The sequence below is a fragment of the Pristiophorus japonicus genome, chromosome 16, assembly GCF_044704955.1.
Source record: "Pristiophorus japonicus isolate sPriJap1 chromosome 16, sPriJap1.hap1, whole genome shotgun sequence".
NCBI lineage: Eukaryota > Metazoa > Chordata > Chondrichthyes > Pristiophoridae > Pristiophorus > Pristiophorus japonicus.
In genome coordinates, this window is record NC_091992.1 from 44,563,423 (window position 1) to 44,590,921 (window position 27,499).

Below are 27,499 nucleotides of genomic sequence, written 5' to 3' on the forward strand. Positions count from 1 at the left end.
GACGGGTTTAGACAGGTTAGATGCAGGAAGAATGTTCCCAATGTTGGGGAAGTCCAGAACCAGGGGGCACAGTCTAAGGATAAGGGGTAAGCCATTTAGGACCGAGATGAGGAGAAACTTCTTCACCCAGAGAGTGGTGAACCTGTGGAATTTTCTACCACAGAAAGTTGTTGAGGCCAATTCACTAAATATATTCAAAAAGGAGCTAGATGTCGTCCTTACTACTAGGGGGATCAAGGGTTATGGCGAGAAAGCAGGAATGGGGTACTGAAGTTACATGTTCAGCCATGAACCCATTGAATGGCGGTGCAGGCTCGAAGGGCCGAATGGCCTACTCATGCACCTATTTTCTATGTTTCTATGTAAGTAGGCAGGTTGGCACTTTAAATACTGTAATGAGGCTGTGTGCTTCATTTTGAACCTCAATTTAAAATTTAATTCTGGGTGGCCGGGTTTCCCAGGCCTCAGGGGAACCCGGCAGCTAGAGGAAGGCGAGGACAGCTGCATTCAGGTGGTAAGTGCTTTTCCACTTACTTGCTGGATCCAGAGTCCCTAATTCGCCAACCCCCATGATCGGACCCTCACCGACCCTTCTAATTTTTTTCCGACCTCCTCCACGAGGCCTCCGATCTCCTGCTCCCGCCCCCACGCCCCCCCCCCCCCCCGGCTCACTAATCCCAGCCTTCCGACCCTCACCTCTGATCTCCGATTCCCTCCTCCAATCTCTGCCTTCTCGCCCCCCCCATCTCGGCCTTTACGATCCCCCACCCACTCCCGGCCTTATAACCCCCTACACCCCCACCCCTGATCCTGACCTCCGATCCCTCCTTCCCTCCTTAAATGTGGGGGGTGGAGGGGAGCGAAAACAAAGAAAAAAGCTGTTAATCATGCCCTGCCGTTTAATTCATCAGAGCCTAAGGGAAACCCATTCTTCCGTGTTTCCCGAAGGCAATCCAGCCTCCCTGCTCCCTATCTGCCTCCAAGTTAAAATCCTGCTTAATATATGGGTAAATTAACAGCCACTTGGACAATGATGGATTAATAATGAAGCGTCAGCATGGATTTGTTAAGAGCAACTCGTGTTTGACTAACTTGATTGAGTTTTTTGATGAGTTAACAGAGAGGATGAATGATGTGTATATGGACTTTCAAAAGGTGTTTGATAAAGTACCACATATTAGGTTTGTTTGCAAAATTGAAGCCCATGGAATAAAAAGGGCCGTATTGAGACGAAATTGGCTGAGGGATAGAAAACAAAGAGTTGTGGTGAATGGCTGTTTTTCGGACTGGACAGAGGCATACAGTGGTGTTCCCCAAAGTTCAGTGCTAGGACCACTGCTGTTTTTGATATACATTAATGATTTGGGCTTGGGGGTACAGGGCACAATTTTGAAATTTGCAGATGACACAAAACATGGAAGTGTAGTAAACAGTGGAGAAAATAGTAATAGAATTCAAGAGAACATAGACAGGCTGGTGGAATAGGCAGGCACGTGGCAGATTAAATTCAACACAGAAAAGTGTGAGGTGATGCATTTTGGTTGGAGGAGAGACAATACATGCTAAATATACAATTTTAAAAGGGGAGCAAGAGAGAAACCGGGGGCTGTTTGTGCACAAATCTCTGAAGGTGGCAGGACAGGTTAATGAAGCAGTTAATAAAGCATCTGGGATCCTGGGCTTTATAAATAGAGGCATAGAGTACAAAGCTAAGAAGTTATGCTCAACCTATATAAAACATTAGTTCAGCCCCAGTTGGAGTATTGTGTCCAATTCTGGGCACCATACTTTGGGAAGGACCTGAAGGCTTTGGAGCCAGTACGGAAGAGATTTACTAGAATGGTTCCAGTGATGAGGTATTACAGTTATATGGATAGACTAGAGAAGCTGGGGTTGTTCTCCTTGGAGCAGAGAATGCTAAGAGGAGAATTGATAGAGTTGTTTAAAATCATGAATGGTTTAGATAATATAAATAAAGATAAACTGTTGCCATGGCTGAAGGGTCAATAAAGAGAGGTGGTTGGCAAAAGAAGAGGTGACATAAGGAAAAATTTTACGCAACGAGTAGTTAGAAATTGGAATGCGCTGCCTGATAGGATGATGGACACAGATTCATTAGTAGTCCGCAAAAGGGAATTGAATAAATACCTGGAGGAAAAAATAATGCAGGATATGGGGAAAGAGCGAGGGCGTGGGACTAACTGGATTGCTTTTCGAAAGAGCCGGCGCAGACTCTGGGCCGAAATGGCCTCCTGTGCTGTGCTATTCTATGATACACTGATCGATGAAGAAGACCATTCTGAAGGGAAAAACTCCAATTCTACAGTCACAGTCAGACTATTGCTGATCTTGTATTGGTAATGCAAGCCACTGTTAACACCCAACTGATAGTGTCCTCAAGGCAGTTGGAACAGGTCACTATAGATATTAACTGATAGTCTTTAAAGAATGCTACATTATTCATGATGTGACTCTCCTCTACAGGTATTCCAGGAGCGATTCCAGGAGCTCAGCCAGGAGTTATACCAGGTAATTTGACCTATAAGTTTTAAATATGTTGGCTTGTAACTGTAAATTGCATCGAAACTTGCCATCGATTTACCTGAACTTGATATAAGCATGATAAAAATTAAGACGATCTCTTCCTCTTCAAACAAGAAAAGGTTTTCCAAACTCTTTGAAATATATCAATGCTTATGCTAGAACTACAATCCTTGGGTGATTTCAGAATGTAGAGCCTATGTTAGTAAATATTGGGCACATACACCTAACACATCATAATCTATGAAAATATATTCATCAACATGCGTTCAGTGATAGACATTCAGCAATGGGACCAATAAGTCAACATTCTTTGTCAGGCTTGAATATTTTATATTAATATCAATATTTCAGGATTCAAGAATGATGCTGTTGATCTTTATAACACTGCTCCTTGTTTGTCCTGATATGCAATTGGTCTTTGCTGTTTCATTACGCTGTCAATCTTTTATCATTGCAGGCGGAGCAGCTGCAGCTAAAGCTGCTAAATATGGAGGTAAATCTTCCTTCTTCTGACATTAAATTTGTTCACTACTGTGTACAATTATCAATTTATTATTGTATCTGTGAGGTAAAAATAACACTGTCTTCATATTGAAGATGAAGTCGTCTTAATGTAAAGTATAGCATGTCTAATCAATAAGTTTATTGTATAAGGAAAAACCTTTCAAGGTAAATTATAAAGATTAGCCTCTGGCAGGGAGATTTGCATCAATATTAGTATCAGCTCGCATCATTGTTACTGAGTAATTAATAGTACAATTCAATCTTTTTAGAAAGAAAATCTCTTCCATGTTGACTGCACAGAACTGGGAGATCCCTGGCTATGAGATTACAGTTGTGAAGTCTGATGTCTAGGTACAGAGATAGAAAATTAGGAACAGGTGTCAAGAATTCTTTGAGAGTGTACAGAGGCAGGAGTATAAGGAATTAAATTGAAAATTCAGCAAGATTATTTTCCTCAAGGGGACTGTAGAGATATAGAGGGCTAAATTTGATAGTTCCCAGCCCTCAAGTATGGGTGCGGGACTTGCGATGCACAATTAATCTGCGCCTGTTGATTGCAATGCAGGCAACATGTCAACTTTGCACTACCTGATTATTTAAATGATCTCTGCATCCAGCCAACGCCAACCGCGCTGTTCATTGGCTGGACAGATCAGCAGGGGGCCAATATCATGAAAGGCTGGCACCAGTTAAACCTTCAGGTCGGAAAATTGCTCCCTGAACATTCTGGGAGGATATGACCTCTGAGTGCTCTTCTCCGCCTCCTCCTCCTCCCTGTTCCAGAAGCTTGTGCTGCTCTGCATGGCCTCTGTTCATTATCCAAGCATTATTTAAAGGGATCATCAACTACTTACAGGTTAGTTGCTGATTGATTTCTTCTGGCTGTTGTTACGATTCTACTAATGCATTAGGGGACTGCCTACTAGTTAGTGCACCCATGCCTATCAGCAAGGTTTATGCAGAAGTCTTGAAGTCAGCAAAGTATCTTTCAGCACCTGTCACACCACTCCCTGTACACTTTTGTAACTTGAAACAACTATAGAAAACACCAAACACTTATAGAACCATTTGTTTGTGGAATGTTGCTGGATGTCATGTTTGCATACACTTCAAAAGTAATATATTGCATACTTTGAGAGATTTCAACGTAACACGGTGTAATCAAAGATATGCCAGGAATAAAATAGCTAAACAAGTTGTTCGCATAGGATGGATTGTAGCTTAAAATAAATTGAATATGATGAGGAAGCGTAGGATTCAAAGGATGTGAAATTCAAGTATAGTAGGAGCAGGATAAACATAATTCAGAGAGATGAGATGAGATGAGGAAGCAAAAGTAGATATCAATGATATTGAAAGGATGACTGTAGAAAAAAGGCCTGACCTTTTTCCTTATTTGTTTGTGCATTTAAATGGCGAATAGTGCCAAATTGAGACTGATGTGATAGTTGGTTGATGTGGAAACATCGTCAGTACAATGATCCTCACAGTGCTGTACTGTAATTAAATGGACCAATTCAGTATATTGATGTTTCTATTTCTCATGTTGCTAATGCAGGAGTTCCAGGAGCTGTACCAGGAGCCGTAGCAGGTACAGTCATTTGTTCTTAGTTCAATAATGGATAATATAGCCATTCTAATATTGATTAGATATGATTTCATTATCCCCTGCTCCCATTGCCACTTCTGATTGAACAGCCATAGAGAACAGTAATGACAATGAACTAGAGATGAGTGAGGAAAGTTTCAATTTAAAGTATTGTAACAACAATCCAGCATTGTTTTTAGTATGAATAATACATAAGAACATAAGAAATAGGAACAGGAGTAGGCCATACGGCCCCTCGAGCCTGCTCCGCCATTCAATAAGATCATGCTTGATCTGATCATGGACTCAGCTCCACTTCCCCGCCCGCTCCCCATAATCCCTTATCCCCTTATCGTTTAAGAAACTGTCTATTTCTGTCTTAAATTTATTCAATGTCCCAGCTTCCACAGCTCTCTGAGCCAGCGAATTGCACAGATTTACAACCCTCTGAGAGAAGAAATTCCTCCTCATCTCTGTTTTAAATGGACGGCCCTTTATTCTAAGATCATGCCCTCTAGTTCTAGTCTCCCCCATCAGTGGAAACATCCTCTCTGCATCCACCTTGTCAAGTCTCCTTATAATCACATAATCTTATATGTTTCGATAAGATCACCTCTCACTCTTCTGAATTCCAATGAGTAGAGGCCCAACCTACTCAACCTTTCCTGATAAGTTAACCCACTCATCCCCGGAGTCAACCTAGTGAACCTTCTCTGAACTGCCTCCAACGCAAATATATCTTTTCGTAAATATGGAAACCAAAACTGCACGCAGTATTCCAGGTGTGGCCTCACCAATACTTTGTATAGCTGTAGCAAGACTTCCCTGCTTTTATATTCCATCCCCTTTGCAATAAAGGCCAAGATACCATTGGCCTTCCTGATCACTTACTGTACCTGCATACCATCCTTTTGTTCATGCACGAGTACCTCCAGGTCCCGCTGTACTGCGGCACTTTGCAATCTTTCTCCATTTAAATAATAACTTGCTCTTTGATTTTTTTCTGCCAAAGTGCATGACCTCACTCTTTCCAACATTATACTCCATCTGCCAAATTTTTGCCCATTCACTTAGCCTGTCTATGTCCTTTTGCAGATTTTTTGTGTCCTCCACGCACATTGCTTTTCCTCACATCTTTGTATCATCAGCAAACTTGGCTATGTTACACTCAGTCCCTTCTTCCAAGTCGTTAGATTGTAAATAGTTGGGGACCCAGCACTGATCCCTGCGGCACCCCACCAGTTACTGGTTGCCAATCAGAGAATGAACCATTTATGCCGACTCTCTGTTCTCTGTTAGTTAGTCAATCCTCTATCCATGCTAATATATTACCCCCAACCCCATGAACTTTTATCTTGTGCATAAGAACATAAGAACATAAGAATTAGGAACAGGAGTAGGCCATCTAGCCCCTTGAGCCTGCCCCGCCATTCAATAAGATCATGGCTGATCTGGTCGTGGACACAGCTCCACTTACCCGCCCTCTCCCCGTAACCCTTAATTCCCTTATTGGTTAAAAATCTATCTATCTTTGACTTGAAAACATTCAATGAGCTAGCCTCAACTGCTTCCTTGGGCAGAGAATTCCACAGATTCACAACCCTCTGGGAGAAGACATTTTTTCTCAACTCGGTTTTAAATTGGCTCCTCCGTATTTTGAGGCTGTGCCCCCTAGTTCTAGTCTCCCCCACCAATGGAAACAACCTGTCTGCCTCTATCTTGTCTATCCCTTTCATGATTTTAAATGTTTCTATAAGATCACCCCTCACCCTTCTGAACTCCCAACGAGTAAAGACCCAGTCGACTCAATCTATCATCATAAGGTAACCCCTCATCTCTGGAATCAGCCTCGTGAATCGTCTCTGTACCCGCTCCAAAGCTAGTATATCCTTCCTTAAGTAAGGTGACCAAAACTGCATGCAGTACTCCAGGTGCGGCCTTACCAATACCTTATACAGTTGCAGCAAGACCTCCCTGCTTTTGTACTCCATCCCTTTCGCAATGAAGGCCAATATTCCATTTGACTTCCTGATTACCTGCTGCACCTGCAAACTAACCTTTTGGGATTCATGCACAAGGACTTCGCAAGGGCGATGTCTGCTCGCCTTGGTGCCGTGCTGGACCACATGATCCACCCCGACCAGTCCTACACGGTCCCGAGCCGGACAATCCACGATAACATCCATCTGGTCCGGGACCTCATCCATTGTTCCCAGGAGGCTGGTCTGTCGGTCGCCTTCCTATCCCTCGACCAAGAGAAGGCATTCGACAGGGTGGATCACGACTATCTGCTCGGAACTCTGCGCGCTTTCGGGTTTGGGACGCATTTCGTCGCCCGGATCCAACTTTTGTACGCCGCCGCGGAGTGTCTGATTAAGGTTAACGGGTCCTTGACGGCGCCCCTTCGCTTTAGGAGAGGGGTGCGCCAGGGATGCCCCATGTCCGGCCAGTTATACGCCGTTTGCGTGGAGCCTTTCCTGCGCCTCTTGCGGACGAGGTTGACGGGACTGGCTCTGCAAGGGCCGGGCGTGGAGGTCGTCCTCTCGGCTTACGCCGATGACGTGCTCCTCGCGGTAGAGGATCCCGCTGACCTGCGGAGGATGCGTGAGTGCCAAGAGATTTACTCGGCCGCGTCCTCCGCTAGAATCAACTGGGAGAAATATTCCGGACTCCTGGTGGGTCAGTGGCGGGTGGACTCCCTGCCGGAGGAGCTCAGGCCTTTTGCCTGGAGCACGACCCATCTCCTCTATCTGGGAGTCTACCTTAGCCCAGACGAGGGAGCCTGGCCGGCGAACTGGCAGGAGCTGGAGGCCAAGGTCGCCGCTCGCCTAGGGCGCTGGACAGGACTGCTCCGAGTGCTGTCCTACAGGGGTCGAGCGCTAGTCATAAACCAACTGGTGGCCGCAATGTTGTGGTACCGGCTGGTCACTTTGACCCCTCCCCCTGCGTTTGTCGCCAAAATACAGAAGAAGCTGGTGGACTTCTTCTGGAACAACAGGAAGCACAGGGTCTCTGCCGCGGTCTTGAGTCTCCCGCTTGAGGAGGGCGGTCAGTCGTTGGTGTGCGTCAGCGCCCAGCTCGCGACTTTCCGTCTTCAGACCCTGCAGAGATACCTTTACGTCGAGCCCCCTCCTAGGTGGTGTGCTCTGGCGACGTATTTCTTCCGCCAGCAGCGCGACCTCAATTACGACACGCAGCTCCTGTTTGTGAACTTGGGGGGTGTCAGGACCGCCCTCCGGGAGCTGCCTGTCTTTTACAAGGAACTCATCAGGGTCTGGAACAAAGTCTCCACCAAGCGCAGCTCTCCGCCGGCTGGAGTGGCGGCCGTCCTGCAGGAGCCGCTGCTCGGGAATCCGTACCTCCACGACCGAGGTTTTATGTGGCGGTCGGAAGAGAGGGCTGTGGCTGGTGAGGTGACCAGGGTCAGGGACCTGCTCGATGGCGGAGGAGCGGGCTGGATGGCGCCAGACACGCTGGCGCGGCGCCTAAATTCTGCCAACGTCCGCCACGCGGCCGATGCCATCGAGTCGCTAAAAACAGCTCTGGGCCCTGACCCCGTTAGGTGCATCGAGGAGGCTCAAGCACGTGGGGAGATCCCGTCCGAACTGACCCCCGTCCGGACGGAATTCCTCATCGGCGCCAAACCCCGGAACCTTCCTCGGGGGCCGGCGCCTCACAACTTGAGCCGCCTCGGGGAAATCCCCTCCGTGCCTTTCAGTTCCGCGCGGAGGGGTTTCCTGTACGGGCTGCTCCTGCACACTCTCAACTTTGCCATCCTCGCCTGCCGTCCGGACACGCCATGGCGTACCATCTTGCCGTCCGGAGGAGGCGGGGGTCCCCGATGGAGGGCATTCTACGCAGGGGTCCTCCCACTATTCATCGGGGACTTGGCCTGGAGGGTGGTGCACGGAGCAGTGCCGTGCAACAAATTTTTAAGCCGGTTCACGGACTGCCAGGTCGCCTGCAATTTCTGCGGTCTGGAAGAGTCCGTGTTCCATGTTTTTATGGAATGCACAAGGTTGCAGCCCCTGTTTTATTATTTGAAGGGGCTGCTCCTGAAATTCTGGCTGCACTTCAGTCCCACTCTCCTGATCTTTGGGCACCCTGTGCGGAGGGGAGCGGGTAGGTCCGAAGGCCTCCTCGTAGGACTGCTCCTGGGCACGGCCAAGGGTGCCATCAGCCGGTCCAGGCAGCGGGCGGTCGAGGGGGTCGTTCAACCTGACTGCCTGCCTCTCTTCCGCTCTTACATCCGGTCCAGGGTGTCCTTGGAGATGGAGCACGCGGTGTCCACCGGTACGCTCGCGGCCTTCCGCGAGAGGTGGGCACCGGAGGGACTGGAGTGCATCATCACGCCCGGCAACCAAATTTTAATTTGATTTTACGTTTTAAAGTTTAATTTGTTTTAATTGCCGGTGCTTTTAGTGTCCCCCTCCCCTTTTATAGGGGGCACTTGGAAAAATGTGATTTTAGCGCCCAAAAAAAAAGAAGAAAAAAAAACGCAAAAAAAGGAAAAAAAAAAGGGGCCTTGAAAATGTCTGCTGTGTCACCCAGGCGGGTGGCACGGTTTAATGTTTATGTTTTTTTTCAGGTAAACTCAAAAGAGTTTCATGCACAAGGACCCCCAGGTCCCTTTGCACCACAGCATGTTGTAATTTCTCCCCATTCAAATAATATTCCCTTTTACTGTTTTTTTTTCCCAAGGTGGATGACCTCACACTTTCCGACATTGTATTCCATCTGCCAAACCTTAGCCCATTCGCTTAACCTATCCAAATCTCCTTGTAGCCTCTGAGTCCTCTACACAACCCGCTTTCGCACTAATCTTAGTGTCATCTGCAAATTTTGTTGTACGACACTCTGTCCTCTCTTCCAGGTCATCTATGTATATTGTAAACAGTTGTGGTCCCTGTGGCACACCACTAACCACTGATTTCCAACCGGAAAAGGACCCATTTATCCCGACTCTCTGCTTTCTGTTCGCCAGCCAATTCTCTATCCATGCTAATACATTTCCTCTGACTCCGCGTACCTTTATCTTCTGTAGTAACCTTTTGTGTGGCACCTTATCGAATGCCTTTTGGAAATCTAAATACACCACATCCATCGGTACACCTCTATCCACCATGCTCGTTATATCCTCAAAGAATTCCAGTAAGTTAGTTAAACATGATTTCCCTTTCATGAATCCATGCTGCGTCTGCTTGATTGCACTATTCCTATCCAGATGTCCCGCTATTTCTTCCTTAATGATAGTTTCAAGCATTTTCCCCACTACAGATGTTAAACTAACCGGCCTATAGTTACCTGCCTTTTGTCTGCCCCCTTTTTTAAACAGAGGCGTTACATTAGCTGCTCTCCAATCCGCTGGTACCTCCCCAGAGTCCAGAGAATTTTGGTAGATTATAACGAATGCATCTGCTATAACTTCAGCCATCTCTTTTAATACCCTGGGATGTATTTCATCAGGACCAGGGGACTTGTCTCCCTTCAGTCCCATTAGCCTGTCCAGCACTACTCCCCTAGTGATAGTGATTGTCTCAAGGTCCTCCCTTCCCACATTCCTGTGGCCTGCAAATTTTGGCATTGTTTTTGTGTCTTCCACTGTGAAGACGGAAGCAAAATAATTGTTTAAGGTCTCAGCCATTTCCACATTTCCCATTATTAAATCTCCCTTCTCATCTTCTAAGGGACCAACATTTACTTTAGTCACTCTCTTCCGTTTTATATATCGGTAAAAGCTTTTACTATCTGTTTTTATGTTTTGCGCCAGTTTACTTTCGTAATCTATCTTTCCTTTCTTTATTGCTTTCTTAGTCATTCTTTGCTGTCGTTTAAAATTTTCCCAATCTTTTAGTTTCCCACTAACCTTGGCCACCTTATACGCATTGGTTTTTAATTTGATACTCTCCTTTATTTCCTTGGTTATCCACGGCTGGTTATCACTTCTCTTGCCGCCCTTTTTCACCGGAATATATTTTTTTTGCGCACTATGAAAGAGCTCCTTAAAAGTCCTCCACTGTTCTTCAATTGTGCCACCGTTTAGTCCTTGTTTCCAGTCTACTTTAGCCAACTTTGCCCTCATCCCACTGTAGTCCCCTTTGTTTAAGCATAGTACCCTCGTTTCTGATACAACTTCCTCATCCTCAATCTGTATTACAAATTCAACCATATTGTGATCACTCATTCCGAGAGGATCTTTTACGAGGAGATCGTTTATTTTTCCTGTCTCATTACACAGGACCAGATCCAAGATGGCTTGCTCCCTTGTCGGCTCAGTTACATACTGTTCTAAGAAACAGTCCCGTATGCATTCTATGAATTCCTCCTCCAGGCTACCCCCTGCGATTTGATTTGACCAGTCGATATGTAGGTTAAAATCCCCCATGACTACTGTCGTTGCTTTTCACATGCCTCCATTATTCCCTTGATTATTGCCTGCCCCACCGTGAAGTTATTATTTGGGGGCCTATAAACTACGCCGACCAGTGACTTTTTCCCCTTACTATCTCTAATCTCCACCCACAATGATGCAACATTTTGTTCATTGGAGCCAATATCATCCCTCACAACTGCCCTGATATCATCCTTTATTAACAGAGCTACCCCACCTCCTTTCCCTTCTTGCCTATCTTTCTGAATCGTCAGATACCCCTGTATGTTTAATTCCCAGTCTTGGCCACCTTGCAACCATGTTTCTGTAATGGCCACCAAATCATACCCATTTGTAATGATTTGTGCCGTCAACTCATTTACTTTATTTCGAATGCTGCGTGCATTTAGGTCGAGTGTTTTCATCCTCGTTTTTAAACCATGATTTTTAGTTTTTACCCCTCCTGCAGCCCTTTTATATTCAGTGGCCCTTTTTGTTTCTTGCCTTTGGTTTCTCTGCCCTCCATTTTTACTCATCTCTTTTCTGTTTTTTGTTTTTGTCTCCTTTTTGTTTCCCTCTGTCTCCCTGTATTGGTTCCCATCCCCCTGCCATATTAGTTTAACTCCTCACCAACAGCACTAGCAAACACTCCCCCTAGGACATTGGTTCCGTTCCTGCCCAAGTGCAGACCGTCCAGTTTGTACTGGTCCCACCTCCCCCAGAACCTGTTCCAATGCCCCACGAATTTGAATCCCTCCCTGCTGCACCACTGCTTAAGCCACGTATTCATCTGTGCTATCCTGCAATTCCTACTCTGACTAGCACGTGGCACTGGTAGCAATCCCGAGATTATTACTTTTGAGGTCCTACTTTTTAATTTAACTCCTAGCTCCTTAAATTCGTCTCATGGGATCTCATCCCTTTTTTTAACCTATGTCGTTGGTACCAATGTGCACCACGACAACTGGCTGTTCTGCCTCTCTTTTTAGAATGTCCTGCACTCGCTCGGAGACATCCTTGATCCTTGCACCAGGGAGGCAACATCCCATCCTGGAGTCTCGATTGCAGCCGCAGAAACGCCTATCTATTCCCCTTATGATTGAATCCCCTATCACTATCGCTCTCCCACTCTTTTTTATGCCCTCCTGTACAACAGAGCCAGCCACGGTGCCATGAACTTGGCTGCTGCTGCTCTCCCCTGATGAGTCATCTCCCTCAACAGCACTCAAAGCAGTGTATCTGTTTTGCAGGGGGATGACCAGGTGGGACCCTTGCACTACTTTCTTTGTACTACTCTTCCTGCTGGTCTTCCCTTCCCTAGCTGGCTGTGGATCCTTCTCATGCGGTAAGACCAACTTATTAAACGTGCCACTTATGTCATTCTCAGCATCGTGGATGCTCCAGAGTGAATCCACCCTCAGTTCCAATTCCGCAACGCGGTATGTCAGGAGATGGAGGCGGATACACTTCTCAGTGCAGTAACCTTTTATGTGGCACTTTGTCAAATGCCTTCTGGAAGCCCAAATACACCTCATCCACTGGTTCCCCTTTATCTATCCTGTTCGTTACATCCTCAAAGAACTACAGCAAATTTGTCAAACATGACTTCCCCTTCATAAATCCATGCTGACTCTGCCTGACTGAATTTTGCTTATCCAAATGTCCTGCTACTGCTTCTTTAATAATGGACTCCAACATTTTCCCAACCACAGATGTTAAGCTAACTGGTCTATAGTTTCCTGCTTTTTGTCTGCCTCCTTTTTTAAATAGGGGCATTACATTTGCAGTTTTCCAATCTGCATTTTCCATTTCACTATTAATTGTTCATTGATGTTTCCAGCATTGGTTAATATTTGGTAGAATCATAATTAATGGTATGTCCCATTGTTAATGATTAATTATATTTTAACTGTGTATTTTCATTCATGACATTTATTTTTTATGTCCTGTGCTGTGCTGACAATATAGGTGTTCCAGGAACTCAATCAGGAGTTGTAGCAGGTAATTTGATCTTATTGAATTTGCATGAGCATTGTCAGTTTTACAGTCCAATCTGCAATGTCAGCTCCTTCAAACCCCTCTATAGATACAATAATACAAGAATCCCTATACTGAAAGGACTGGATGGGAAAGACATCTAAGAAGGCAGTATACTAGGATTATGTAAATACAACCTCTCTCCATTTCCTCCACCAAGTGTTCTTCCAGGCATGCGAAAGCCTTCATGGCCCCCACATGCATTCTGTGTGAAATTAGGTGTCTTTCTGTTTAATATTTGAATCTCTGAGTATTTGACATATTGAGTAAAGAATGAATTCGAGGGGAGATTTTGAAAAGGAGTGGAGATCTGTTACCTTAGGTCCCTGTCCCCATTGCTCTGCCTTGAGATTACCACAAGGAGAACTGGATCTGCACTGCAGTAGGCACGGACCCAGTATGCATATTTTAATGAGGCAGAAGGGGCCTTCCCAGCTTCCAATCTCAATTTCCTGAGATTCCACTCCTTGGGCACCCCAGCACATGACTTGGAGTTCTGGGGACAGGCTGAAGATTCTCCAGTCAAGTAAAATCATTTATTTTTAATCACACTGGAAGATTTGAATCACCGTGGGTCCCCCAATCTTACTAGCATAATGCACAGCTTGCCCCTGACCTTAATTTTTCTCACAATTTAATTTTGTAAGTACAAGGCCTAGATAGTGTGCGCCCAGAGAGTAAAATCTATCCTTTATCCTTGTATCCTTTCAACTCTTTTTTTTGTCAGTAATGTCAAATGTGCATCACCAGTCATCAACTTTTTATTTATACTTGTGAACAGTGGCAGGAGGAGCAATTTCATCCTGTTAGGGCAAATCCAGGAGATTAGTGATTCTGAGATGGTGAGCTAAAATTTGTACCTGAGCTTGAAGTCAGAAAGTGACTATTCATAAATATTTGGACAAAGGGAGACTTGAGGATGTGGCTCCTGTGGATGAAGCATCAATAAATCATTACTACCTTCTTCAGCTGAGCTCCAATACTGTCACTGTTGGAATGTCCTGAGGATAATGATGACTGTCCCTTCTGCTTGTGTTAATGTTGCCCTGCAGCTTACAGAAAATGTATGCTCCTTCACTGGAGCTGTTGGGTGCCAGATATTTCCCAATAACATTCCTGTAGGTTGACACTAATCTTGTCCCCTGGTTGCTTGCAAGAGGCTCGCGATTTTGTCTTTAGGTTCAGCACCTATTTGTCTATCTACCCCATGACACCCCAGCGCGCTTTCCAACGTTCTGAAATCCAGAAATATCTGAACCTGGGCTCGGGTGTTTCCAGATTCATGACATCAGAAAACAAATCGAAAATCCAGAAAAACCCGGAATCTGGAAAGTCCTCGGTCCCAAGGGTTCTGGATTTTAGGCGCTGCACCTGTACCATCATTTGGTGATCTTAGTTCATGTTGCTAGAATTGAAGGAAGTTTTCTGTGAAAGTGGGATGACTGTAGGTGTGTATCTGTCTTAATTCCCACCTACTGCTCCTTCATCTGTTATTTTGAGACTAGAAGGCTGTTTCCAGTGGGGTTCCACAGGGCTCAGTACTCAGTCCCTTACTTTTTGTAGAATATATTAATGATTTAGACTTAAATATAGGGGGTATGATAAGAAACTTGCAGATGATACAAAAATTGGCTGTGTGCTTGACAGTGAGGAGGAAAGCTTCAGACTGCAGAAAGATATCGATGAACTGGTGGTCAGTTGGGCAGAAAAGTGACAAAAGGAATTCAATCTGGAAAAGTGTGAGATAATGCATTTAGGGAGGAGCAACAAGGCAAGGGAATTCACAATAAATGGGAGGATACTGAGAGGTGTGGAGGAACAGAGAGACCTTGGAGTATATGTCCACAGATCTTTAAAGGTAGCAGGATATGTCAATAAGGTGGTTAAAAAGGCACACGGAATGCTTTCCTTTATTAGCCGAGGCATCGAATACAAGAGCAGGGAAGTTATGCTAGAACTGTATACAACATTAGTTAGGCCGTAGCTTGAGTACTGCCTGCAGTTCTGGTCACCACATTATAGGAAAGATGTGATTGCAGAGAAGATTTATGAGGATGTTGCCCGGACTCGAAAACTTCAGCTATGAGGAAAGATTGGATAGGCTGGGGTTGTTTTCCGTGGAACAGAGGATGCTGAGGGGAGATTTAATTTAGGTGTATAAAATTATGAGGGGCCTAGATACAGTGGATAGGAAGGACCTATTTCCCTTAGCAGAGGGGTCAATAACCAGGGGGCATAGATTTAAAGTAATTGGTAGAAGGATTAGAGGGGGGAGGAGGAACATTTCTTCACCTAGAGGGTGGTGAGAGTCTGGAATTCACTGCCTGAAAGGGTGGTAGAGGCAGAAACCCTCATCACATTTAAAAGTTATTTGGATGTGCACTTAAAGAACTGTAATCTACAGGGCTATGGACCTAGTGCTGGAAGGTGCAATTAGGCTGGGTAACTCTCTTTCAACCAGCACAGACCCAATGAGCCAAATGGCCTCCCTCTGTGTTGTAATTTTTCTATGATTCTGTGATTCTGTGAATGAAACATGAAAAACTTTGAGCAGGCATCAGACTGGTGCAAATAATAAAGGTTGGCTAACCTGAAAACCATTTCCTTTAATTAGAGCTCCCCAAACAGTCAGTCGAGTTGACAATGCCTCCTCTTCCTGCCTTTGTTCATGCCTGGTGATACAGCATGGGGCGGGAGGCAATTTCACATCCGGGGTGGTAATGGGACGCTATGCACGTTATGACCTCACGATCTGCGAAGTGTTAGGGACCCAGGCGGTAAGAGTCAGCGCCAGCACTAAACTGGCACTGAAGTTCACCAGGCGCTAATGGGAGGTGCTAAGCAGCCAAATTTCTTCCTCCCCACCCCCTTGACTTTCAGCAAATGTTGTATGTTGAAGCTTTTCATAAATATTTATGGAGTTTTGTACTTGCCACAACACTCCCTGATACCAAAGAAAGAAATGAATAAAGAAAACGCTTCGAGTAGCAGGAAGTAGTACACAGCCACTCAAACTTTAAAAATCTGTCCGGTCTGAGTGATTGGTTATAATACCATTAAATCGCATCACTGGAGCCAGCTTCCTGCTGCTGCACGCCACCTGAAGCTGTCATTTTTATCTCCAGCCGGTAAGTTGATTGGCTGTAACAAAGTTGGGAGATTGGGCGTCAAGTAAGCATTGTACACTCAATGATGTTACGATCTCCGTGATGGCGAGGTCCCTGGCGATCGCATTCAGCAGCAGTGCCTGCGAGAACATTGATATGGCGTGCAGTGATGGAACTGGCATCAGTTGACATTAAAGCTCTCAATGGAGATGGCATTAATGTGTGGCGCAAACCACACAAATTTCTCCCCCGGAGAGTTAGCATGCAGGTACTGCAAGCAATTAGGAAGGCAAATGGCATGTTGGCCTTTATTGCAAGGGAGTTGGAGTGCAAGTGTAAGGAAGTCTCTTGTACAGGTTTTGGCAAGACCACACCTGGAGAACTGTGCACAGCTTTAGTCTCTTTATCTAAGGAAGGATATACTTGGCGTAGAGGCAATGCAACAAAGGTTCACTAGATTGATTTCTGGGATGTTGAGGAGAGATTGAGTCGAAGAATGAGAAGAATTAGAAGAATGAGAGGTGATCTCATTGAAACATATAAGATTCTGAGGGGGATTGACAGGCTGAGAGGTTGTTTCCCTTAGCTGGAGAGTCTAGAACTAGGGGGTATAGTCACAGGTTAAGACTGAGATGGGTGAGTTGTGAATCTTTGGAATTCTCTACCTCAAAGGGGTGTGGGTGCTGTCATTGAGGATATTCAAGGCTGAGATAGATAGGTTTTTGGACTCTAGGGGAATCGAGGAATATAGGGATCGGGTGGAGTTGAGGTCGAAGATCATCCATGATTTTATTGAATGGCAGAGCAGGTTCGAGGTGCCGTATGGCCTACTTCTGATCCTAATTCGTATGTTCTTATGTTCTGCATCTACTCCATCTCCCTGTCAGGCTGTAGGCCTAGGGGAATGACTCCTAGAGCATCAATGACCAGGAGCAAATGCTCTGACTAGAACCCTTGAAGTCAGAACCAAAGCATTCTCCACTTGCAGCACCACTTCCTGTAATTCACCAACTTCAAACAACTGTGGAAAGCACCAAAGACTTCTACAAACTTACACCGAGCCAGTATAAATCAAAAAACAAGTTAACTGAAAGTTGATGGTGATCCCTTTAAATAGTGTAGGAAGGGGGTGTCCTTCCTGCTGCTGAACGCATGTTCAACTGTGCGAGGTTAAAACAGGGCTTTAGCTCCAGCGAGATGACGAGAATGGCAGCGACGGTGTTCAAATCTTGTTTTCACGCTGATTGACGTCATGATCTGCCTACTTACCGTACTTCCGGTGCTCCCAGTGGCCATCATACTGCTCTCACCAAGATGGAGTCCAAACAACCGGTGCTACACAACAAATTTTTAGGCCATAGGTCTTAAAGAAGGAAAAGAGAGGTAGAGAGGTAGAGAGGTGAAGAGGTTTAGGGAGGGAATTGCAGATCTTAGGTCCTTCGCAGCTGAAGGCATAGCCACCAATGGTGGAGCGATTAAAATCGGGAATGCTTATCAGGCCAGAATTGAAGGAGCGCAGATATCTGTGGATTCTAGGGCTGGAGGAGGTTGCAGAGATAGTGTGGGGCAAGGCCATGGAAGGATTTGAAAAAAAGGATGAGCATTTTAAAATCGATGCGTTGTCACATGGGAGCCAAAGTAGGTCAGCGAACACTAGGATGATGGGTGAACAGAACTTGGTGCGAGTTAGGATGTAAGGAGCAGAGTTTTGGATGATCTAAGGTTTACGGAAGGTAGAACATGGAAGGCCAGCCAAGAGCGCATTGGAATAGTCAAGTCTAGAGGTAACAAAGGCAAGAGGAGGGTTTCAACAGCAGATGAGTTGAGACAGGGACGGAGTCGGGCGATGTTATGGAGGTAGAAATAGGTGGTCTTAGTGATGACGTGACTATGTGGTTGGAAACTCATCAAATATGACACCAAGGTTGAAAACAGTCTCAGACAATTGGCAGGGAAAGGGATGAGTCGGTAGCTAGGGAAAGGAGTTTGTGGTGGAGACCGAAGAAAATGACTGGTCTTCCCAATATTTATTTGGAGGAAATTTCTGCTCATCCAGTACTGGATGTCGGACAAGCATTCAGACAATTTAGAGACAGTGGTGGGGTCGAGAGAGAGGTGGCGGTAAGGTAGAACTAGGCGTGTGAGCTGTGGCTCAGTTGGTAGTCTCTGAGTCAAAAGCTGTGATTTTGCCTATCGAGGTGGGCTCAGTGCAGCCGAGGTAGGCTGCTGCTGTCTATATGCTGGCTTACACCACGATTTTCATCTGATTGGGCTTGTTAAGCCCGCCCTGCGAGGTTCCCGGCCAATTAAAAGGAAGCATGTCTGATGACATCAATTGATGATGCTGGTTTCCTTAAAGGGACCATGTCCACATTCATTTTGACTGTTGTGCTTTGTGTTTTCCAGCATTGAGGTGCTGCCAGCAATGACGAGCACTGCATCCAAGCTCTCCCATGACTCCCTCCGTATGCTTATGGAGGGAGTCACAGCACGCAGGGAGGTTCTCTTCCCTTCCAATGGGCGGAAGAGACCTCCCCAGGACACCAACGCAGTCTGATTGTACATTGCACAGAGGGCACAAGCAGGGATGTTATTGGGAGGACCTGGCTGCAGTGGCGTAAACCTTTCAATGATCTCAGTAGATCACAAAACATTACTGCAAAGCCACACTTTACGTCATCTTGCTGTGCCACTTATCACATCCCCATCACTCTGCCTTCCCTACCCTATTCCTGCACATCCTTACTCTCAACTTACCTTGTACCTCCATCTATCCCTCTCTCTCTATCTACATTATCACTAGCCACCCCTCATCCTTGTCCAATCATACCAACTAACAACACACAAGGGTAGGGACTTGGTTCTTTTAGCCAATGTTCTTGTAAAGTTTCTGTTAATCTGTTGTCAAACATTGAAATCTTTATTTTCAACACTTTGCCTTACTGGACAGATTTGCGTGCTCCTTTGGAAGTGGCTTAGTGAGTTGTCCTGAATGGTAAGACGTAACAATACCCCTGCAATGGTGATGAGTGGGAAAGGAATGGCCTGGGCATTACAGGTGTTGTGTCCTTACACACTACTATAAATTCACACGAGACACATTCTGCAGACAAAGTCACTCTGTGACCTAACCTTTATTCACAGGACCAAGAAGTGATGAAGGTGGGTGGAGCTTCCTCGTTTATACATGAAAGACCAGGCTAGGAGTGTCTCCCACAAGTTCACCCCCTATGGTCAAGGTGTGCATTTCTTAAGTGTATATAGTATGCAGTGTTGTTACATGAAGGTTACAGTTACATGAAGGTTTATGGTGCTGGTGTGGGGTAGTGCCAACCTGGTGCATCATGTGGCAGCCAGGGTATACAGTATCAAGTGAAGTAAATCTGGCTATGGTGAGGCAATCCCTGGCCTCCTGGACAGCAGTATGGTCATGTGCTGATGCCCTGTGTTCTATGCAGCATCGGGTAATTGCGGAAAAGTGTTGGTGGTATTGATGGTGATGCTGGTGTGCCTAGTGATATTGGTGGTGGGATTCTAAGGATCAAGGTCAGACTTTTTCGAGGGCACTGGTGCTGATGGAATAAATGGCAGCTGAAGTTGGAATGACAGAAGCAATCTGTCAATGGTGAGAGAGGTTGCTGCAAGGAGGTGACCCTGGATAGAGAGTTTACGCCAAACACTTCCAACCTTCCTAAAGCTGAAAAGTATATTCCAAATCCTGAAGGCATCAGCCTCTGAGGTTGGAAAGTGAACAGCTGTGAACTAGTAGCTTTTACGCCACTTTTGCAGCTGTCACATTTTCAGAGGAATGGAGAGTCATTGAAAACTCAACCTACTTACCTGACATGATCCCCGAGTACTGTGAAACTCACCCAAAAATGGTAAGTAAATGATAAAATGCTATTTAAGTACCTTTTAACAACTTCTTAACTATTTCAATTGGCTTACCTGTCACTTAGTGTCAGGTCTGCAAAGCGCAGGCAGACACGGCACTTGGGAAACTGCCACGTAGGCGGGTTCCCAGCAGGATCTCGCCCCGCTGTCAATCTTTTATATTTTGACAGCGGACCCGCCTCCAAACCCGCCCTCTGAGCGCCGGCAAAATCCCTGCAAGGTGGTTGTAGGTTCACATCCCACTCCAAAGACGTGAACCCACAAATATCTAACCTGACGCTACAGTGCAGTACTGAGGAAGTGCTGCACTATCAGAGTTGCCTTCTTTCGGATGAGACATTAAACTGAGGCCCCGTCTGCTCTCTCAGTGCGACTTAAACGCTCCCATATCAAGCCAATATTTATCCCTCAATCAACATCACTAAAACAGATTATCTGTTCATTATTACATTGCTGTTTGTGGGAGCTTGCTGTCCACATCTTGGCTGTCGCGCTTCCTGCATTACAATAGTGAATACACTTCAAAAGTACTTCATTGGCTGTAAAACATTTTGGGACATCCTGAGGTTGTGAAAGGCGCTATTTAAATGCAAGTCATTTTTTTTCTTTACATGTGGAAACTGATGCTGTGTTTTTGGATGATGTTGCTGAGGGGCAGCATGTAAATGAGAAATAGGAGGAAGCCAAGCAAAGGTCCTTGGGGGACACGAGGAGTAGTAGTGTGGGAGCGGGAAGAAAAGCAATTGCAGGTGATTCTTTGGCTACGACTGCAAAGATAAGAATGGAACAAGGCAAGTGCTGTCCCACCCAGCTGGACGACGGTACAGAGCCATTGGAGGGGGATGGTGTGGTCATCCGCTTCAAAGGCTGCAGACAGGTTGAGAAGGATGAAGAGGGATAGTTTGCCACGGTTGCAGTCATTTGTGACTTTGATTAAAAAGCTGTTTCAGTACTGTGGCAGGGGTAGAAACCTAAGTGGGAGGGGCAGAAATCTGATTGGAGAGATTCAAACATGGAATTCCAGAAAAGATTGGCACAGATTTGAGAGGCTACACCAAATTGGGGGGTATCGTTAATATTGAGGAAGACTGCTACAAAATACAAGAGTACATTTAAAAACTTGCAGAATGGGTGTGTAATTGACAAATTAACTTCAGTATAGATAAGTGTGAGGTCACATTTTGGTATGAAGTTAAGGAGGTCATACACTGCTTGAAATATAACAGTCTAAATAGGGCAGAGGAGCAAAGGGATCTAGGTGTACAAATCCCTGATTAACAATCTTTATATAAGGTCTTTAAAAAAGCAAACAAAATAACAATAACAACTTTTATTTATATAGCGCCTTCAACGTAGTAATACGTCCCAAGGCGCTTCAACGGCAAGACAAAACAGATAAATTTGACACCGAGCCACAAAAGAAGAAATTAAGGCTGATGACCAAAATCTTTGTTAAAGAGGTAGGTTTTAAGGAGTGTCTTAAAGGAGGAGAGAGATGGAGAGGTTTAGGGAGGGAGTTCCAGAGCTTAGGTCCCAAACAGCTGAAGGCACGGCCACCAATGATTGAGCAGTTATAATGAGGGATGTTCAAGAGGGCAGAATTTGAGGGGCACAGACATCTTGTGGGGTTGTAAGGCTGAAAAAGATGGTGCGAGTTAGGACAGGGGCTGCTGAGTTTTGGATGACCTCAAGTTTACGTGGTGTAGAATGTGGGAGGCCAGCCAGGAGTGAGTTGGGGTATTCAAGTCTAGAGGTAACAAAGGCATGAATGAGGGTTTCAGCAGCAGAAGGGCTGAGGCAGGGGCGGAGGCGGGCAATATTACGAAGGTGGAAAAAGGCAATTTTAGTTATGCTGTGGATATGTGGCTGAAAATTTATTTCAGAGTCAAATATGACACCTAGGTTGCGAACAGTCTCGATCACCCTCAGATTGATGCTAGGGAGAGGAATGTAGTCAGTGTTACAGAGCACAGATTGTGGCGAGGACCAAAGGTAATGGCTTCGGTCTTCCCAATATTTAATTGGAAAACATTTCTATTCATCCGGTACTGGATGTCGGACAAACAATCTGACAATTTAAATATCAAGCAGAGGTCGAGAGAAGTGGTGGAGAGGTAGAGCTAGGCGTCGTCAGCGTACATGTGGAAACTGACTCCGGAGTTCATTTCGAGAGGGATAGAATTAAAAAGCAGAGAAGTTATGTTAAACTTGTATCGAACCTTGGTTAGACCATACTTGGAGTAATGGTCTTCCTATAATAAAAAGGATATAGAGGTACTGGAGAAGGTGCAAAACAGGTTTACAAGGATTATACCAGAACTGAGAGGTTATACTTATCAGGAAAGTCTAAACAGTCTGGGGCTCTTTTCTCCAGAAAAGAGAAGGCTGACATGTGACCTAATTGCATTCTTTAAAATTATGAAGGGATTTGATAGGGTAAACATAGAGAAGACGTTTCCACTTGTACAGGAGACCAAAATTAGGGGTTATAAATATAAGATCGTCACCAATAAATCCAATATCGAATTCAGGAAAAATGTCTTTAACCAAAGAATGGTAAGAATGTGGAACTCACTACCACATGGAGTAGTTGAGGCGAATAGCATGGAGTTGGGGAAGCTAGATTAAACACATGAAGAAGAAAGGAATAGGAGGATATGCTGATCGGGTTAATTGAAGAGGGGTGGGAGGAGGCTCATATGGAGCATAAACACCAGCATAGATCAGTTGGACCAAATGGCCTGTTTCTATGCTGTAAAAAGAAGCAAGTGTGTTTATGAGAGTATTGTGAGGTGTTCGTCGCGCACTTGGAATGGCTTGTGCTGGAAGATGTAGTGGTATGCTCTTTTATAGTTCGACCTGCGGACGTGTTCTCTTGCAGGTCGGGGGGCCACGATGTTCCAGGCCCACTGCTCCAGCTCTTTTATAGCCCGACCTGCAGAGGTGTTCTCTCGAAAGTCAGGGGGCCACGATTTTGTGGTGGGCGACTGGGTGACATCATCAAAACTCAAGTCACCGTTTGGAGCGTGGGCAAGAACATCGGTGGGGCCCAGGTACATTGGAGGAGTGGGAAGGTCGGGCGGATGAACGTCAAGATATCGTGGCGGAGGTGCGGCGAGTGATTGAGGCGGAAGAGCGATGGGAGATCGTGGCTGAGATTCGGCGAGTGATCGTAGCGGAGGTTCGGCGAATGTTTGGTGTGGAGGTGCGGTGAGAGATTGTGGCGGAGGTGCGGCGAACGTTTTGTGGCGGAGGTGCGGCGAACGTTTTGTGGCGGAGGGGCAGCGAGAGATTGTGGCGGAGATGCGGCGAATATTTGTGGCGGAGGAGCAGTGAGAGATCGTGGCGGAGGTGCGATGAATGTTTGTGGCTATCATGGTGAAATAACTGACAAGTGTATGTGTGAGATATGTAAGTAAATGACTGGTTGTAATTATGGTAAGTGTGTGAGCAGGAGGAAAAGGATGTTTCATGAAGTGTGGTGCAATGATTGCAGGACAGTACAGCGTAGTGGGGGAGGGCAGTGTTCTGATTGCTGTGAATGTTGTCATGAATGAGGCTGAGTGTGCAACTATGATGAGAAAGTACTTTAGCAGTCTTCTTACCTTGATATCTCCAGTTAAGTCATTGATTTGTTTTTCTGCATTGCAGCTGTGTTCTTGGGGCAATGCTCCTGTCATTGCCGTACTCTGCTATCTCCTCCCAAGTATGTTGTTTTCCTATATAAAATGAGGGAGCACTTTGGACAAAAAGTAATCATTGTAAATCTTCCAGCACCTTTCAGTATAATTTACCACCACACTAATAGTTGTTGTTTAAATGATCCATATTTGTCTCCATTTTAATGTATCCATTTTTTGTGTTACTACAGGTGTTCCAGGAGCTGTTCAGCCTGGAGTTCTAGCAGGTATGGGCAGTTGTCCACCAAGTTTCCAATCAAGCTTCATCAGTCCAGTCCTTCCAAAGTAGCTTTTTTGGCCCTCTTACTTCTCCATCAATATTGCAATGGAGATGGCCTCTAGACTCGCAATAAATTAAAACAAAACACAGGTCCAAAACTTTGAGATCATATCATGAGCAGTAGTAGATAGTTCATTAGTTTTTGAATACTTTCATTATTTGCAGGGCTTCTGGTTTGTTTGCGTGCCTACTTAATAGGCTAGTTAATACTTCTGCAGACATTTTTCACTTCAATGAAAGCCTAGTCTAAATTCGGTGAGGTGAACTTCACCCCCAACCAACAGGATTCCTGTGCAAGTTGAGGTAGGAACTGTCACAGTGCATAGGTACTTCTAGCAGCAGATGGTACTTGCTGGCTGCCTCTGGACACTGAAGAGGGCATTAACTTTTAAATTTTGAGAGGTTCCAGAAGCATAACTGATTATACACCCTCGGTGGTTCCTCCCACCAGCTATAGCAATGCTGTAACATAATGACCTACCTTGTGCTCAGTTTGGCTATGACAGTAATGAGAGGAAATACATCATATGGCATAACTTTACAATTAATATATTGCTTAAATATGCTGGCCCATATTTGATAGGTTGATGAGTGTTATATATGTAATAACTCATGTTATGTATGTAATAACTCGATAGACTGAATACTGTAAACTAACACAGGTACAAACCTGGCTCTGCTTTATTAGGGCCCAAAGTGATTACATTACAAGATGGCTTGCCTTTTATACCTGGGCCGCACACACGTGCGCACAGCCCAATTACCCCCGACACCTGGTGGCTAGTAACCCCAAGCAGACATACATGACAATATCCCCCTTTAAGATATTGGTAACAGTCTTTTTACAAATTGAGACGGTCTGTGGTTTTCCGCTCCCGAGTTGATCGTCTCAGTTCAACTCCAGCCTTGGGTGAGCGTTCTGTTATGACTGGGGGCTGGGCAACCGATCTGATGGGAGTGGCAATGACCATGTCAGGGATTGAAAGTCCAGATTCATTGATGATAGCGGAATCCTCTGATGATTGAGGGTAGGTTGGTTGGTCACTGATTGTGTCTTCCTCAGACTGTTCCGGTTCATCCGTGTACCGCAGCTTTATCTGATCAATATGTGTCCTGCATGTTTGCCTATTCTTGAGCTTGACGATAAACATTCTGTTACCCTCCTTGGCCGTAACAGTACCAGCGATCCACTTGGAACCTTGATCATAATTTAGTACATACACAGGATCGTTAGCAGAAATGTCGCGTGACATATCAGCGCGATCATTATACCACTGCTGACTTTGACGTCTGTATTCAACATGATTGTTCAAGTCAGGGTGGAGACAAGAGAGAGCTTGGTCTTGAGACCTCGCCATCAATAGTTCAGCAGGGGGGACCCCAGTAAGCGTATGGGGTCTTGTCCTGTAACTAAGCAATATGCGTGACAAGCGAGTCTGCAGTGAACCTTGAGTTACACGTTTCATACTCTGCTTGATGGTTTGGACAGCACGCTCTGCTTGACCATTAGATGCGGGTTTGAATGGTGCTGACCTGACATGTTTGATGCCATTGAGTGTCATGAACTCTTGAAACTCCAGACTAGTGAAGCAAGGTCCGTTGTCGCTTACAACGATGTCGGGCAGACCATGAGTGGCAAACATGACACGAAGGCTCTCAATGGTAGCTGTGAATGTACTGGATGACAAGATTATACACTCTATCCACTTGGAATATGCATCTACCACAGCTAAAAACTTCTTTCCTAGGAAGGAACCTGCAAAGTCGATGTGGATCCTGGACCATGGTTTAAATGGCCACGACCACAGACTCAGCGACGATTCCGCTGGTGCTTTATTTAGCTTCATGCAAGTGTTGCACTGATGCACACATGATTCCAGATCAGAGTCAATTCCAGGCCACCATACATGAGACCTGGCAATGGCTTTCATCACGACAATACCGGGATGAGTGCTATGTAGATCATATACAAATTTCTCTCTGCCTTAGGCATAAAAACACGATTACTCCACAGTAAACAATCTGACTGAATGGATAGTTCGTCTTTGCCACGGTTGTAAGGTTTGGTCTCATCATCCATTTGCTTGGGTATGGCAGACCAATCATCACTAAGGACCACAACATTTCACAACCGATAATATCGGGTCCTGGCTGGTCCAGGTCTTAACTTGTTGAGCCGTGACAGGGGTTCTTTCACTTTCAAAAGCATCCATAACTAACAGTACGTCTGGAGGTTGTGGCGTCTCCACCTCCAGTGTGGGCAACAGCAAACGGCTCAGTGCATCGGCACAATTCTCAGTGCCAGGTCTATGGCGAATGACATAATCATAGGCAGATAATGTCAGCGCTCACCTCTGGATGCGGGACGATGCATTGGTATTGATACCTTTGTGTTCCAAAAACAATGAAATGAGTGGCTTGTGATCTGTTTCCAGTTCAAACCGAAGACCAAACAGGTACTGATGCCTCTTTTTAACCCCATACACACAGGCTAATGTTTCTTTTTCTACCATGCTGTAGGTTCTTTCCGCCTTTGACAAACTTTTAGAAGCATCCCAACTCATTAGCTTTTTGGAGCACGCAACCAACTCCATATGACGAAACATCACAGGCCAATACTATAAACGCTTACATGGATCATAATGTACCAGCAGCTTGTTAGAGCAAAGCAGATTAGTAGCTTTCTCAAAAGCTCTGTCTTGAGATGCATTCCAAACCCAGTTATCGCCTTTTCTTAGCAGCATGTGCAGTGGCTCTAATAAAGTGCTCAATCTAGGTAGGAAATTACCGAAGTAGTTGAGTAGACCAAGGAACGAATGCAGTTCCGTCACATTCTGAGGCTTGGGTGCATTTTTGATGGCCTTGGTTTCGAGTCCGTAGGCCTGATGCCGTCAGCAGCAATTTTCCTCCCCAGGAATTCGACTTCCGGTGCCATGGAGACGCACTTCGAACGTTTCAGTCTGAGTCCCACTTTGTCCAGACGAACCTCTTCCAGGTTGTTCAGATGTTCGGCGGTGTCACGACCTGTGACCAGGATATCATCTTGGAACATGATGATTCTAGGGACGGACTTCAGTAGACTCTCGATGTTCCTCTGAAATATGGCTGCAGCCAAGCGAATTCCGAAAGGACATCTGTTGTAGATAAACAGTCCTTTATGAGTGTTGATGCACGTAAGTTTCTTCGACGTCTCGACCAGCTCCTGTGTCATGTAGGTCGACGTCAGATCCAGTTTAATGAACGACTTCCCCCCGGCTAGCGTTGCAAACAGGTCATCAGCCTTCGATAACGGGTATTGATTCTGTTTCGAAACTCAGTTGATTGTAACCTTGTAGTCTCCACAAATTCTGACAGTGCCATCATTTTTCAACACAGGAACAATGGGGCTGGCCCATTCATTAAATTCGACCGGTGATATGACCCCTTCAGGCTGGAGTCTGTCCAGTTCAATTTCGACTTTCTCCCTCATCACGTACGGAACCGCCTGAGCTTTAT

At 45.5% G+C, this 27,499-nt stretch overlaps 1 protein-coding gene across 4 annotated transcripts in view; it reads left to right on the forward strand.

Annotated features, from left to right (window-relative positions):
• LOC139226469 (elastin-like) overlaps positions 1 to 27,499 on the forward strand; it is a 435,956-nt gene that overhangs the window by 347,394 nt on the left and 61,063 nt on the right. For all 4 annotated transcript variants that reach the window (XM_070857261.1, XM_070857262.1, XM_070857263.1 and 1 more), the window contains exons 41-45: positions 2,485 to 2,529; positions 3,002 to 3,037; positions 4,607 to 4,639; positions 12,975 to 13,007; positions 23,916 to 23,951. In XM_070857261.1, the coding sequence (XP_070713362.1) occupies positions 2,485 to 2,529; positions 3,002 to 3,037; positions 4,607 to 4,639; positions 12,975 to 13,007; positions 23,916 to 23,951 (183 nt within the window). The remainder of the gene's footprint in view (positions 1 to 2,484; positions 2,530 to 3,001; positions 3,038 to 4,606; positions 4,640 to 12,974; positions 13,008 to 23,915; positions 23,952 to 27,499) is intronic.